This window comes from Dromiciops gliroides, chromosome 1 (genome assembly GCF_019393635.1).
Source record: "Dromiciops gliroides isolate mDroGli1 chromosome 1, mDroGli1.pri, whole genome shotgun sequence".
Taxonomy (NCBI): domain Eukaryota; kingdom Metazoa; phylum Chordata; class Mammalia; order Microbiotheria; family Microbiotheriidae; genus Dromiciops; species Dromiciops gliroides.
In genome coordinates, this window is record NC_057861.1 from 57,598,135 (window position 1) to 57,612,971 (window position 14,837).

Sequence of the window (14,837 nt, forward strand, 5' to 3'; positions counted from 1 at the left end):
GTGCCCGCTTCTTTCCCCAATGTTCTGAATAGCACTGGGCAGGAAAGTGACAGTCTTGGGATAGGAACCAGTGAGTCAGTCCTGGGGGGCAGCATTAATCAGAACAGTCAAGAGACATGGGTTCTGCTGTAAGCCGTTCACTCAGTGTGAGACCCCTTACACAAATCCTTTTCCTTCCCTGACCATTTCTTCTTGTGAAAGAAAATGGCTTCTTCCAACTCTGCCATCCTATAGTCTACGTATCCCTCCTAATTCTGGTGCCCCATGTTCAAAGATTCTTACCAGCCCAACCCACATCTGACACTGGGTTCTAAGGTCCCTTTCCCTTCTCTGACATTCCATGTTCTGAGGTCTTTTCCATCTCTCACATTCTAGGTTCTAAGGTCCCTTTCCCCCTCTGATATTCCATGTTCTTCTAAGGTCCTTTCCAGCTTTCACATTCTAGGTTCTATAGTCCTTTCCCTTCTCTGACATTCCATGTTCTAAGGACCCTCCAAGCTCTCACATTGTAGGTTCTCCCTCCTCCTCTCTGACAATCCAGGTTCTGATATCCTTTCTAGCTCTTGAATTCCAGGTTCTAAGGTCCCTTCTAGCACAGTTATTCTGGTTTTTAAGATCCCTTTCAAAGCTACTGTTCTCTGTAGTAAAGTCCACGATCCATAGTCTAAGTTCCCCCACTGTTCTGACATTCTATGTTCTACATTGGCTATAATGACTCCAGTTCTTAACGTCTGCACAGCTCTCCCGGGGGATGGTAATTACCAGAATCTGAGCATTCTGGACCTGCCACCTGCATTTGCCCACTCCATTTCCCGGGATCTCTTAGAGTCCAGACCTTGGGCTCTGAGCTCTCAGTGACTATCGAGCAACTCCTCTTTTTCAATCACAAAGGCCCTGATACAGGGGCCCTTCCCCCTCAAAATGAACAAGGCACCTTGAATCTCTCTACTGTCCCCTGACTGCCTAGGACCCCCAAGACCTGTCCTCCCTCAACAGTTCCCCTACCATGGATTGGCTCTCTGCATCCCCGTGGCCCCAGGTACCTTAGAGGCAAGCGGTACCCCTCCCACTCCAAAGCCCTCCAAGCCTGACCTTGCAAGATACCTACTGGCCCTGGACAGCACTCCCTGGCTGGTCCAATGGCCCTGCACCCTCCCAAACTCCCCAAAAGAAACAAGGGTCTCTTTCTGTCCCAGGGAAGGGAGACGGGGACGTTGTGTTGCTGAATTTTTAAATTATTATTTACATTTTTAAATTTTGAATTTTTAAAAAATGTTGATACCTTTAGTTTAATAACATCATCATTTCTGAATATAGGTTTCTCTTGTTCCCTCAACAGCGTCTTCCCTCATAACAAAGCTTTGAAAATAGTGTTTAGCAAAATGCCTGCCCGCTCCCTCTCCCCACCCTCCTGCCCCCCATATACACAAACACGTGCTTCTTGCTGAGATCTTCTCGCCCTCAGACCCCACCCTCTCCCCTCTGCCCTGGCCCAGCTCCCATAGCAGGGGCCTCACCAGGCTGCTGGGGGATTTCCTACCCCCTCTATAAATAACAAGGAGGGGCAGTTTCCGACTGGGCCTCAGGATTCTTGGAAAAAAACGGAAAGCTGGCCAAGCTCCTTTGACCTGGTCCTCCCCAGGAGCCCCCAGCACCCTGCACCATAGAGGGCTGGGAAGACTGAGGGGGAAAGGAAACTGGGGCTCCTGGGGAGGGCCTACATTTTAAAGAATCAACCCATTTCCTCTTAGTCTCCTGAGCCCTGGGACCCAAAGATCTGAGCCAAGAACAGGAGATTCCGGGGCTCACCCTAATCTGTCTGAGGTCCTCACTGCCCACTCCCTGAAAATGAATGGGAGCTCAGTGCCTTCATCCCCCAAGGGCCCCACCAAGCAATGTCTGTGCACAGAAAGTCACCTCCATGCTCTGTGGGACATTCAGCCCAATAACCCCTCCCATTTCTCCCAGCCCCCACACAGTACTGTCCCCATTCTGTGGGGAGTGTAACTGAGTAAGGGGAAGACCTTGTTCCCTGCCCATGACTTGGAAGGCATATGAAAGGTGATCAGGAATTGGTGAGGTCTTCAAGTCTCTGTCTTTGTAGTTTAATAGCGCTATTATTTTTTTTAAAGCATTTGCCTCTCAGAATGCAGTGTGGTTCAAGAGAGAGAGCACCAGCCCTGGAGTCAGGGGACCTAGGTTCAAATCCTACCTTTGGTGCTCACTATGTTTGAGGTCTGAGATCCTTCTCTGCACCTCTTTTTCTTTCTCTGTAAAAATGAGGGGGCTAAGGGGCAGCTAGGTGGCACAGTGGATAGAGCACCGGACCTGGATTCAGAAGAACCTGAGTTCAAATCCGGCCTCAGACATTTGACACTTACTAGCTGTGTGACCCTGGGCAAGTCACTTAGCCCCAATTGCCTCACAAAAAAAAAAAAAAATGAGGGGGCTAGTCTAGTTTGCCTCTGAGATTCTTTCCTCACTAGACCTTCTGATCTCTCTAATTAGCAGGAACTACTTCTCATTTCCCAGCACCTTAGAGCTGGGGGAATAGGCTTTAAGTGGTTATCCAGTTTCTGCCGGACACCCCCAGTGAAAGGAAAATTTTCACACACACACCTGCCCCCGCCCCCGGACAATCATGGAATTTGGGGACAATTCCTCCTTACTGTCCACTTCTGTATGACTTGCAACCGTTGCTGGTGGTCTGGCTCTCTGGGAGCCAAGCAGAACATGTGGAATCCCTCTGCCCCACAAGGAGTTGGTGTGATGGGATGGGCATGTCCTATGAGGCCTGGTTGGAGGGGCTGGGTCTGTTCAGTTGGAAGGAGAGTGGAAGGAGGAGAGGGAGGGAAGGACACACCATCTGTCATGTTTAGTTCTCCACAGGGCCGTCGTATGGAAGAGTCCATCAATAAACATTTATTAAGTGCCTACTATGTGCCAGGCATTGTGCTAAACACTGGGGATAGAGGTGAGAGACCCTGCCCTTAGGGAGCTTACAATATAACAGGGGAGACCACAAGCAAACAACTCCGTACAAACAAGGTAGAGGGGATAGATGGGGAATGACCAGAGGAAAGACATTGGAATCAAGGCTTCCTCTAGAAGTGTGGCACTTTAGCTGGGACTTAAAGGGAGCCGGGGAAACCGAGAGAGGGAGATGAGGAGGGAGAAGGCTCCGGTCACTGGGGACAGCCAGAGAAATGGGGCGTGTTCTCTAGGAAGATCTAGGAGAACAGCATCACCCCAGAATGGCAGAGTGCTTACTGTTGTTTGTGGAGGGAAAGGAGGCTTAAAAAGGCTGGAAAGGTGTGAGGGAGGAATCTCAAAGACCTTTGAAAGCCAGAGGATTTGTATCTGATCCCGGAGGTGATGGGGAGCCCCAGGCAGGGAATGAGACTTGCTGGGCTTGGCCCAGGGCCTAGCTGCACCTGAAGATAAAGACCTTCCTAAAAGAGCTATCCAAGGTAGTAAAGTCTCCTTAAGGGGACCGTGGGCGCCTCCCCCTCCCCATGTCTTTGGGCAGAGGCTGCATGACCCTTTCTCAGAGGGGTTGTTTGGAACATAGTAAGCATTTTAATGCTTCTTCATTTGCTCACTGGTGCTGTGAAGGGAAGGGAATTCTGCTCAGGTTCAATTTCTTTCTCTTTTTTTTTTTTGTGAGGCAATTGGGGTTAAGTGACTTGCCCAGGGTCACAGAGCTAGTAAGTGTCAAGTGTCTGAGGCTGGATTTGAACTCAGGTCCTCCTGAATCCAGGGCCAGTGCTCTATCCACTGCACCACCTAGCTGCCCCTCAGGTTCAATTTCTAAATGCTTTGTTTTGTTTTGTTTTGCAGGGCAATGAGGGTTAAGTGACTTGCCCAAGGTCACACAGCTAGTAAGTGTCAAGTGTTTGAGGCATGATTTGAACTCAGGTCCTTCTGAATCCAGGGCCGGTGCTTTATCCACTGCACCACCTAGCCGCCCTCAGGTTCAATTTCAATGAGATGATTTTTTTTTCTAATTTAGATTTTATTTTCCCCCCAATTACACATAAAAATAACTTTTAACATCCATTTTTTAAATGTTGTGTTCCAAATTCTCTTCCTCCCTCCCTTCCCACTCCCCCCCCCATGAACACAAGCAATTCAATTTGTTATACATGTGTAGTCATACAAAACATTTCCATATTAGGTTGTGAAAGAAAATGGGCAAAAAAAATTAAGAAAAAGGAACTTTAAAAAAATGTTTCATTCTGTATTCAGACACCATCAGTTCTTTCTCTGGAAATGGAGCACATTTTTCTTAAGTCCTTCAGAGTTGTCTTGGATCATTGTATTGCTGAAAATAGTCAAGTCATTCACAGCAGATCATCTTACAATATTGCTGTTACTTTGTAGACAGTACATCTCACTTTGCATCAGCTCAAGCCTTTCCAGGTTTTTCTGAGCATCCTGCTCATCATTTCTTATAGCACAGTAGTGTTTCATCATAATCTCATCCCACCATTTTTTCAGCCATTTCCCAACTGATGAACATTTCCTCAATTTCGAATTCAAATTTTTGTTTTTTATCTCTTTTTGCATACTGAGTGGTACTAGGTCAAAAGAGTATGCATGGTTTTATAGCCCTTTGGCCGTAGTTCCAAATTGCTCTACAGAATGTTTGAATCAGTTTATAACTCCACCAACGATGCATTAATGTCTCATTTTCCCCATATCTCCTACATTTATCATTTTTCTCTGTTGTCCTATTATCCAGTCCAATAGGTATGAGGTAGTACCCCAGAATTGCATCATTCTAATCAATAGTGAGTTAGACCATTTTTTTCCCATATGGCTATAGATAGCTTTGATGATTTCTCTTTGAGATGAACTTTTGCCATCTCGTCCAATTCAGATTCTCTGATTCAAGAAGGATCCTCAACCTGGATTCCTTGAAGCTTTTTAAAAAAAAAAAATTTCATATTTCAATAGAATTGGTTTCCTTGGTAATCCTATATTTTAAAATGTTTATTTATTAACATTCACTTAAAATACTTAATCTTATGTATTTAAATCTGGCCTCAGATACTGGCTATGTGACCCTGGGCAAGTCATTCAACCACTGCCTCGGTTTCCCCAACTGTAAAAGAGATAACAGCACCTACCTTGTAGGGCTATTGTGAAGATCAAATGAGGTATTTGTAAAGCACTTAGCACTGGTACACAGTAGAAGCTACATAAACACACATTCCCTTCTCTCTCCACCCCCCTTATTTTATGCATTTAACAACACCATTCTGAGGGGTCCACAGGCTTCCCCAAGATACCAAAAGGGCCCAAGACACCAAAAAGGCTGAGAGCCCCAGACTGAGAAAGGTCCTGGGGGTGGGGCAGCATTCTCCTCTCTGGAGCAGGAAGCCAGGCCCCAGATGAGCTCACCCAGTCCAGGAAAAGGACCCTTAATGATGAACAAAGAGTGGGCCAGGGGACGGCCCAGAGGCTCCCTGGGGTCCAGGATTCTGTGTTCTCTTCCCTTTCCATGACCCTCCTTCCCAAAGGGCTCTTTATCTGATAGAGGCTGGCCTGCAGAAGGGGGGGGGGCATGGCTGTAGAATACCCCAGTCTGCTTTTTTTTTTTCTTTATTAAAGGGATGGCGCTCTGGGAGGAGCTGGAGGATAGATATACTGGGAAATGTAGGTGATATGGGACAAAGGATATCAATAAACTTTCTTTTGTAAAATCCTATTTAATGTCAGGCACAGGAAGAGAATTCCCCTACACAGGGGGGGAATGCCTGCGACACCTCCTTCGACCTTGTCAAGATCTTCTCCAACTGAGATCCACTGTCCCCCCTTCCCCTGGGGATGATGCTGGGCTCGTCTTCCTGGGGAGAGGATGGGCCCAGGCCCCAGACTATGAGAGAAGGTACATTAGACACAGAGATCGGGCCTGGCTGGGCAGAGTGGCTGTCTACTCGCTTCTTCAACAGACTCAGAGCTCCAGGCCTGTCGCTGCCCCTGAGAATCCTTCCTGAGCCTCTGGGGGCCCACGTGCAGCCCCCCAGTCCTCACTTGCCAATGCAGAAGTCCCTGAAAATGACATCCAGGATGTCCTCGGCCCTAGCCTGCCCCATCAGGTGGCCCAGGTGCCTGCGGGCAGCCCTCAGCTCCTCGGCAGCCAGTGCCAGGTCCCGGGCCCTGCTTTGCTCATAGCGGGCCAGGGCTTCGCAGCAGCTCTGGAGGTGGTGACGGTGGCGGGCCCGGGTCAGGATCGGCGGCCCAACAGTTGGATTGCCGCATCTGAAAGGGATGGCTGTGGCTATGGGAGGAACCAATCCCACCATAGCCCCCAGCTTCTGACCCCAGCCTCCCAACCAGAGAAAGCCAGGAGTGATAGCTACCCAGAGAAGGGTGGTCCCCAGCCCTCAGCCCCTCTCCCCAAGTCTCCCAAGATGAAAGGAAGAGTCTGGAAGGGCAAAGATGGTCAATCAGAGGTGGGGGAGCATCAGGAGGGAAACTGGCCAAAACTAGGGAACAGGAAGATGGAGAGAGATGGGGACCTCAGGCGGAAGTAGAAAGGGGCAGATGGTAGAGGTAAGTCAGTTGGCTGGGAGACTGGATGGGGGTGGTCAGTCAGCAGAGGAGATTAGACAGCGTCAGGGCAGGAGGGTAAGACAAAATGGGAGGAGGGGTGGTCCTCACACAGCAGCCAGCTCCCTCTTCAAGGAGGCCAGTACTGCCTCCAGGCCGGCCTCAGTCTTGCAGGACAGCAGGAGGTGGGGGGGCAGGGCAGGCCCCCCAAACCGCCTCCCCTTTGGCAGCAGGTCAGCCTTGTTAAGCACCAGCAGGATGCGCCGGCCAGGGGTGGAGGGTCCCCCAGGAGTCACCACTGTCTCCAGGAAGTGGCGGCTGGAGGCCGAGGCCAAGTCTGTGGCATCTAGCAGAGCTAGCACGATGTCAGCTTCAGTCAGCCTGTGGGGACAGGATGGAAACAGGAGGGGCTGCAAGAGGGTCAGGAGCCCAGGGTTCTAGGCCTAGCCCTGCTGCCGCTGCTGCATTAGAACAAAGCACTTCCCTCCATGAACCTCAGGCTCTGGGCTACAAAAGGGCACTGTTTGGGGTACAGGGGCTTCCCGCGTGTAAGGGTGAAGGGAAGTAGCTGGGCACCGGCTTGAAGAAATCATTCCCTCTACCCTTTTGGGAGCAGAGAATCCTATAAAGCTTTAAGTTTATGTGTGAATTCCTGACAAGAGGATGGAACTCTTAGATAAGGAAGAAATGGGAGGGGTTCGTTCAGCCACCCAGCGTGGCCCTCCCAACTTTCCAACCCTTAGACTCCCAGGGACCCCAGCCACCCCAGCCCACCTGCCTAGGAGTCCCAGAGCAGCCCCTCGTGGGCCCCACTAGGGCCAGGGGATGGCCAGCCTGCAGCAGAAAAATCCCAGGGAAGGGGCTACTTCCTCCCACTGAGGACAGACTGGGGATGTTCAGGAAGGAGAAGCTCCCACCAGGAGCCTGGACGCTGTCCTCAGAGCCCCTCCTGCTACCACCCTTCACCAGGACAGCATCTCCTGCCCCTCAGCCTAGCCCCCAAGCCAGGCCCGGGGGAGGGAGCATCACATCTTCCTCTCGTCCTGGGGCTCCCCCAGGACCCTCACCTATCCCGGGCCCGCCGGACACCCTCCTGCTCCACCAGGTCGGGGCTGTCCCGGAGCCCCGCCGTGTCACTCAGCAAGGCTGGGAAACCCCCGATGTCCACAGCCGACTCCACCACATCCCTCGTGGTGCCCGGCTCGGGTGACACAATGGCGACAGGTCTCCGACCTTGGGGGTGAATGTGTGAGGGTGTCAGTTCCAAGAGCCTCGTAGGCCAGGTCCAGCTCCCAGGACCCTCCCCTTCCCAGAGTCAGACCCCAAATTCTCATCCCAGCAGAACTCCACTAGTCCAAGGCTGGGCACTGCTGCCCCCTGGTGGCATCACAGAGATGAGCCAGATCAGCCCTCCATTGTTCATCTGGACTAGTCCTCCCAAAGCATCCCCCCTCGTCCCAGGAGCCTCTTCTTCTCTTCAAACATCTCCGTCCTCCCTGACACCCCATTCCCCCAAACATCTTACTCCTAATCCTGAAGGGGAGAGCTCTGCTTCCTTGCCCCAAGAAGCAATGGATGGCACAGTGGATAGAATGCTGGGCCAGGAGTCAGGAAGACCTAAGTTCAGATCTAGCCTCACACTTACCAGCTGTGTGACCCTGGGCAGGTCACTTAACTGATGTCTGCCTCAGTTTCCTTGTCTATAAAATGGGATGAACAATGAGCACCTACCTCAAAGGGTTGTTGTGAGGAGCAAATGACATTTTACAAAGAGCTTGGCACATTGAAACAAATGATTATTCTCTTCCCTTCCTCTCTTCTACCCCCTCCCACACTTCTCCATATTCCTCCTGGGGGTCTCCCCCACAAAAATTACACCCCCCCATGGGACTCCTTCCTCCTACTCACTCAGCAGGTTGATGAGGCTGCTCTTGCCGGCGTTGGCTGGGCCAGCAATAACCACGTGGGCCCCTGTCCGGAGCCGCTGTCCCCTACGGGCATCTTCTAGGTGGGCCAGGAGGGCTTCCCGGAGCCCCTGCACAGTATTGTCCACTGCAGGCACAGGGATAAGAGCCTCAAAAGCTGCAACTCAATGAAAGGGGCTGGGGCTGGCCAGGGAGGGCAGGTGGGGTGGCAGGGGCTGAGCGGGGGTGGCCAAGGGGATGAAGCCATCAGAAGGGGAGTGAGAGCTTCCTGGAGAGACTCAGGGAAGGAGCAGTCAGGGAGGGCACGGCCAGGGAGGGCAGGCAGCTGACACTTGAAGGTCTGGAAAGGGGAGAATGGGCTGGGGGGCCTCACCCCATTCCAACACGCCTTCTTCGATATTGTCGTCCTCACTGAAATCAATGTAGGCCTCCAGGTGGGCCAGGGCCTGTGTGGCAGGGAGGGGGAGCTGAAATTCCCCTTTCCTTCCAGAAGAGGCAGCCACCCCACTCAGGGTCACTGACCCAGTCTGGACAGAGGCATAGGTCAGGGCCACTCAGGCTGCTCAGACCCCAGGCCCCTGGCCACGGATGCGAACCCCTAGACTCTTGGGCCCACGTGATTCCTTGATCCACAGATTTCCGGAATCTTAGAACCACAGTGGTGCCCACAAGAGGAGACAAGGGGAAAAAGGGATAGGGAAGGAAAGAATAAGGGAAGAGCAAGGGAGAGGAGAGAACTAGAATGAGAGAAGTGGGTAACTGGGAGAGAAAAACAAAAGGAGGGGGACAAGAGCTGGGGACCAGGCAGGCCCTGGAGTCTCACTTGCCGTAGTTAGAGTCTCTCCCCAGCCTTGGCAGAGCTGGCCCAGCTCCCCCTGGAGCTGCCTTAGGGCCTGGCGTCGCTGGGCTTCTGTCTCCGCGTGGATCAGGTCCCCCAGTCCCTCCACCTCAGTCAGGCTCAGTTTCCCATTCTGGAAGGCCCGCTTGGTGAACTCTCCAGCCTCTGCTGGCCGAAGGCCTGGTAGGCTGCCTACCTGCCGGGGAATGTCTGTTCGGAGCCGGCCTTACCTCCAAGAGAGCTAGCCCCCTGAGTAGCCCCAGGGATGGGAGATACTCACCCAAGGCTCCCAGTACAGCACTCACAACGGCTGGCCCACCATGGACATGGAACTCAGCACAGTCCTCTCCAGTAAAGCTGTGGGGTCCTGGGAAGGAGGCAAGGAAGACACTAATGCTGTGAGGGGATACTTCCCTAAGCAAGGTTGGCAACACCCAAGCAAGAAACATGGACACACAGAAATGAGGGAGACCTGATTTTACCATGTTGACTCTGGGATGGAGGAAGGAAAAATATCATTCCATCCCTACCCCCCTCCAATTATCCATCTTCATTCTCCTGCAAGGGGGACTGGCAACTTCTGAGGATACCTCAGTACCAATTCCCATTGGGTGGGGAAAAGGGAAGAAAAAAACCAGCAAGTTAGAATCATAGAAACAGGAGCAGCTAGAAGCATGAGCTCTGGGTCTCTTAGCAACACCCACCCTTAAAACCACAGGCTCAGGCTCCTAGACTCTTAGCCACAAAGACTTAGTAGCACAGACTCCACGACTCTTAGGACTGTGCACTCCTTGAGGCTCAGAACCACAGACTCCACGACTCTTAGAACTTAGATCTTGAAGACTCTCAGGACAGACTCCTAAAACTGTAGACTTGTTTTTAGAATCACAGCTGATGAGGAGTATAGGAAAGTACCAACCTGGTCCCAAAAGGTCAGGAAAACTGAAGGACTGACAGGGAAGTGCCTGCCACCCACTCCTGACCCTCAAGAAATAAGTCCCTCCTGACGTACCTGGGAACCAGAGAATGAGGCCCTTGTCCAAGGGTTCAGAAGAGCCAGGCTCCCGCAGCAGACGAAGTGTCGCAACCCGGGGCTGTGGAAGGGCCCGCAAGGCTGTGAGTCCCAGGAGAGCAGGGCCACTGGCTGGACCACTGGTGCGAATTACTGCCACACCACATTTGCCCTGGCCAGAAGACAGGGCGAAGATAGTGGCTCGACCGCCAGAGACAGGTCTGCAAGAACAACACTGTGGGAGGCTGGGCATGGAGGCGAAGAGGAAGGAGCAGTCAGGGGGGGCCCTAGTGGGAGGAAGGAGAGTGGGCTCAGCGGGAGTATGGTCAAGCCTGGGGGTGTCAAATTCAAATAGAAATGAGTGCTACTAAGCTAAACATAAGGATCCCTACATGCCATGTGTTGACTTAGAAAACCTCATATTGATGTTATCTGTGTTTTACTGTATTTTCCGCTATTTTTCTCGATTACATTTTTTTTTTTTAGTGAGGCAACTGGGGTTAAGTGACTTGCCCAGGGTCACACAGCTAGTAAGTGTTAAGTGTCTGAGGCTGGATTTGAACTCAGGTACTCCTGACTCCAGGGCCAGTGCTCCATCCACTGTGCCACCTAGCTGCCCCTTCTCAATTACATTTTAGCCTGCTCTCGATCACACTTGGGAGTGTTATGGGCTGTGGATGCTGGGGGAAACGGGGGCGGTGGGAGGGGGTGGGGAATGTATTTAATATGCCTCACATCTGGTGGAAAGAGAACTGGATTTGGAGTGAGAGGTTTAGGTCAGTCACTGATCCTCTGTCTTCCAGACCACAGAGTTAATTTATCTCTCTGGGCCTCAGTTTCCTTGTCTGCAAAATGAAGATGTTGGACTAGATGCCAGTCCTGGCAACATCAGTCATTTTCCGTCACATGCAACTCTCGTGATCCCTTTTGGGATTTTCTTGGCAGAGATACTGGAGCAGTTTGCCATTTCCTTCTCCAGCTCATATGGCAGATGAGGAAACTGAGGCAGGCAGGGTGAAGTGACTTGTCCAGGGTCACACAGCTAGTAAGTACCTGTGGTCAGATTTGAACTCAGGAAGAGTCTTCCTGAGTCCAAGCCTGGCACTCTATCCACCACAGGGGACTAGACTAATATTGAACAAGCATTTATTAAGCTCCAACTATGTGCCCAGGGTTTAATAAATGCTTGCTCACTATTAGTCCAGCCCCCAGTAGGCCCAGGTTTGCCAAATTTTAATCCCCTCAGTAAAAACCCTCCATGCCTTCCTATTGACTATTCAGTCTAGTCCAGAGATTCTTAACTTTGGGTGTGTGAACTTTTAAAATATATATATATTTAGATATCTATTTCCATATAGTTGCTTTCCTTTGGAATCCCGTATATTTCATTTAAAAACATGATTCTGACAGGGGACCATAGGCTTGGTCAGACTACTGCCTGGGTCCGGGACCCCTGCCCAACAAGGAGAATGAAAGGCATTCTCCACCCACCCACCTCTGGGGCCTAACTTCATTCTCACCCTCCCTAGCAGACATACTGTACATTCCAGCCAGTGTAGACTATTAGCAATTAAGGACATCCCACCTCCGGTAAACCACAAGCCCAGCCTCGGGGCATGCCTGGAATGCAGCTTCCTTGGGGGCGGAGGGGGGGTGGGAGTCTCGGGATTCCCACCTCCTCCCAGAAGCCCTCCCAGATCCCCAGCTGCGGAGGGCATTCTCCAGACACGCGGCTGGCAGAGAGGGCCGCCCCGCCCCCTCTCATTTTACAGAAGGGGAAACTGAGGCCCCTTGCCACAAGTGACACAGGGGCAGAGCCGGGCTTCGGATTCCGAAACCTATCCACGGCATTACAAGGGGCCGCCTCCCTGGCGTTATGCTTCCTCGTCCTGTCTCCCCAGTTTAAAAAGGAAGCTCCTTTGGGGCAGGGGCCGTTCTTTCTGACAATCTTCGTCTCCGTCTCCGAGCAAAAGGCCTTAGCACACAGTAGGCGCATAGTCATCGTCTGCTGAAGCTTTACAGAGACAACACTGACTTCCAGAGAGGGGCGGCCGCTGGCCCAAGAGCACGTAGCACGTCCAGGAGGCAGCGGCGGGATTCGAACCCACAAACCTCCCAGATTCGCGGTTTGGCCTACGCCCCGCCCCGTAGTTAACCCCCTGGCTGCCGAACTAGACACCACCCCCGTCCGTCCTGGACCCGGACGCACCTGGTACACAGACGAGTATTCTGGGCAGGCCCGAACACAAGGGCTCCCAGGCGCCGCCACATGGCGCGGAAGGAGGCAAGGCCGGGGCAATAAGAGCGCCCCCTCCCGGCTCCGGAGGCGCTCGATTCCGACCCCGCAGCCCTCCCGCAAGCCCCAGTTCCCTCGGCAGCGGCTTTCCGTGAGAGCCCCGCCTCCCTAGCCCCATTGGTTAGCATTCAGGAGGGTCCGTCCTTGCCTGAGGTTTTATTGGTTTTTCTCGATGGCACCGCCCTTTCTGATTCTTAGTTGGCTATTATCCCTAAAAGACTGCCTTCTGTGAAGTATGATCGGTCCATGCCATAGAAGTCCCTCCCCCCTACCGCAAGATCTTATTAACTAGCTTCTCTGTGGTACCAACCCCATCCTCTCTCCGCAATCCAGGCACCACTCACGTTGAGGTGTGGTTGGTCGGTCAGCATAGGCACCACAGCAGCAGTGGGAACGGTCCCGCCCTCCCTAAAATTTGATTGGTCATTCCCGTAGAAGCCCCGCGCGAGATTCAGCAGTACCCTTCTGTGATTGGTTGAGAAAAGGGCGTGCTGTGCTGAGGTCGGCCACGTGGGGGACCCCTGGGAAGCCGGGAGGGCAGCTAGTGCTTTAGTTCGAGAGTGGGGCCGCTGGGAGGGCTAACGTGATGAATATTTATTATATGACGATGATAACTATTGATGTGGTGATGGTGAATATCAATACGAATTGCCAACTGCGTCTAGCACGTACTGACATAAATATTCATGTTGACTTGCGAACGCTCCAGCCGGTTTGCACTGACGTTCTTATAAAAGACAGTGAATGATGGTGAATGTTAATTTGAATACAAATCCACAAAGCGCTTCTTAGCCCCGGCTCACCCGGGATTCGGTCTGGGGCAGAGGTCAGGGCTCTGCACTGGGGCTGCGGTGAGATGGGGTGTAAGTGTGGGGCCAGGGGTCAGACCTCATTCTTGAGGTCGAATCGTCAGTCTGGGGCCAAGTCAAGTCAACCGGCAAGTCTTAAGTGCTTACTGTGTAAGGCTCTTTGCTAAGCGCTGGGGCCACAAAGAAAGGAGAAAGATGGTCCCAGTGCTCCAGGAACGCAGTGTGATGGGGGAGATAACGTGCAAACAACTATGTCTCAGAAGTTAAAGATAACGGAGAGAAGGCTCTATCATTAAGGGGGACGGCGAAGGGCTTCTTGCAGAAGATGGGATTTTAGCTGGCATTTAAGAGGAATCAGAGAAGGAGGCTGGGCACGAGGAGGAGGGGGATTCCAGGTATGGGACATAGCTAGCGTCCCGTATGAGGAACGGCACGGTGGCCAATGTTACTGGATGGCGGTGTACATGGCGGAGGGGGGTGGAGGGTGGGGCGAAATAAGCTGTAAGAAGACAGGGAAGGGGGGCAGCTAGGTGGAGCAATGTATAAAGCACCGGCCCTGGATTCAGAAGGACCTAAGTTCAAATCTGGCCTCAGACACTTGATGCTTACTAGCTGTGTGACCCTGGGCAAGTCACTTAACCCCAATTGCCTCACCAAAAAAGAAAGAAAGAAAGAAAAACAAAGAAGACAGGGAAGGTAATGAAAGGCTTTAAAAGACAGAGAGGGGTTGGAGTCAGGAGCTCATTCTAGGCTCAGGGTCAGGGGGATCCTTCCTGGAATTGGAACATCTGACCTAAACAGGGTTCTTAGTTAGCCAACAGCTTCCACATCCTCCCTTTCCATGTAGTCGGGGTGGGAACCAGCCTGAGCAAGAGGATACTTGTTACATCCTCTTCAGGGCTCTTGAAGTGGGGATGGGATTAGGGGAGCGTCACAACTGAAATGATGGGACGTGAAGCAAAGTGAGTCTCTAGCCATTGGGGAAGGACTGAACAAATTGTGACATGCAAATGTAAAGGAATGTTATTGTGCAGTATGAAACAATGACTGGAATTCAGAGGAATGCAGGAAGGCTTCTATGATGCAGAGTGATGTGGACGAAAATAACACGAACACATCCGGGAATCTATTTAATTGTAATGACCAATCTTGATCCCAGAGAACAGATGACCAAATTCTTCTCCCTCTTCTGGATAGAAAGGTGGGAGACTGTGGCTGTGGGCTGTTGCACACTCTACCAAGTGAGATATCAAATGAGATAATATTTGTAAAGCACTTAGCACCGTGCCAAGCACACAGTGGGTGCTTAATAAATGCTTGTTCCCTTCTCTTCACTTGTCAAACCAGATCTCTGTCTGCTGATTTTGTTAAACTGGTTTTTGGCCACGGGGGTATGCTG

At 51.8% G+C, this 14,837-nt stretch overlaps 1 protein-coding gene across 4 annotated transcripts; it reads right to left on the reverse strand.

Moving 5' to 3' along the window:
* Positions 1–4,714: 4,714 nt before the first annotated feature.
* GTPBP3 (GTP binding protein 3, mitochondrial) lies at positions 4,715–13,027 on the reverse strand. Of its 4 annotated transcripts, none has more exons than XM_043978908.1 (9): positions 12,940–13,027; positions 10,334–10,554; positions 9,602–9,688; positions 9,311–9,513; positions 8,857–8,929; positions 8,467–8,610; positions 7,626–7,791; positions 6,670–6,939; positions 4,715–6,267 (listed from the first exon to the last, which is right to left on the reverse strand). In XM_043978908.1, exons 1-9 carry the CDS (start codon positions 12,942–12,944, stop codon positions 6,036–6,038), a joined length of 1,401 nt encoding a protein of 466 aa, XP_043834843.1. In that variant the 5' UTR covers positions 12,945–13,027; the 3' UTR covers positions 4,715–6,035. The 4 variants fall into 4 exon arrangements, with proteins under 4 accessions (XP_043834843.1, XP_043834842.1, XP_043834839.1 ...); XM_043978907.1 differs by having other exon boundaries at positions 10,334–10,620; positions 12,974–12,993; XM_043978904.1 differs by lacking the exon at positions 12,940–13,027 and adding an exon at positions 12,543–12,867 and having other exon boundaries at positions 10,334–10,620.
* Positions 13,028–14,837: the final 1,810 nt, after the last annotated feature.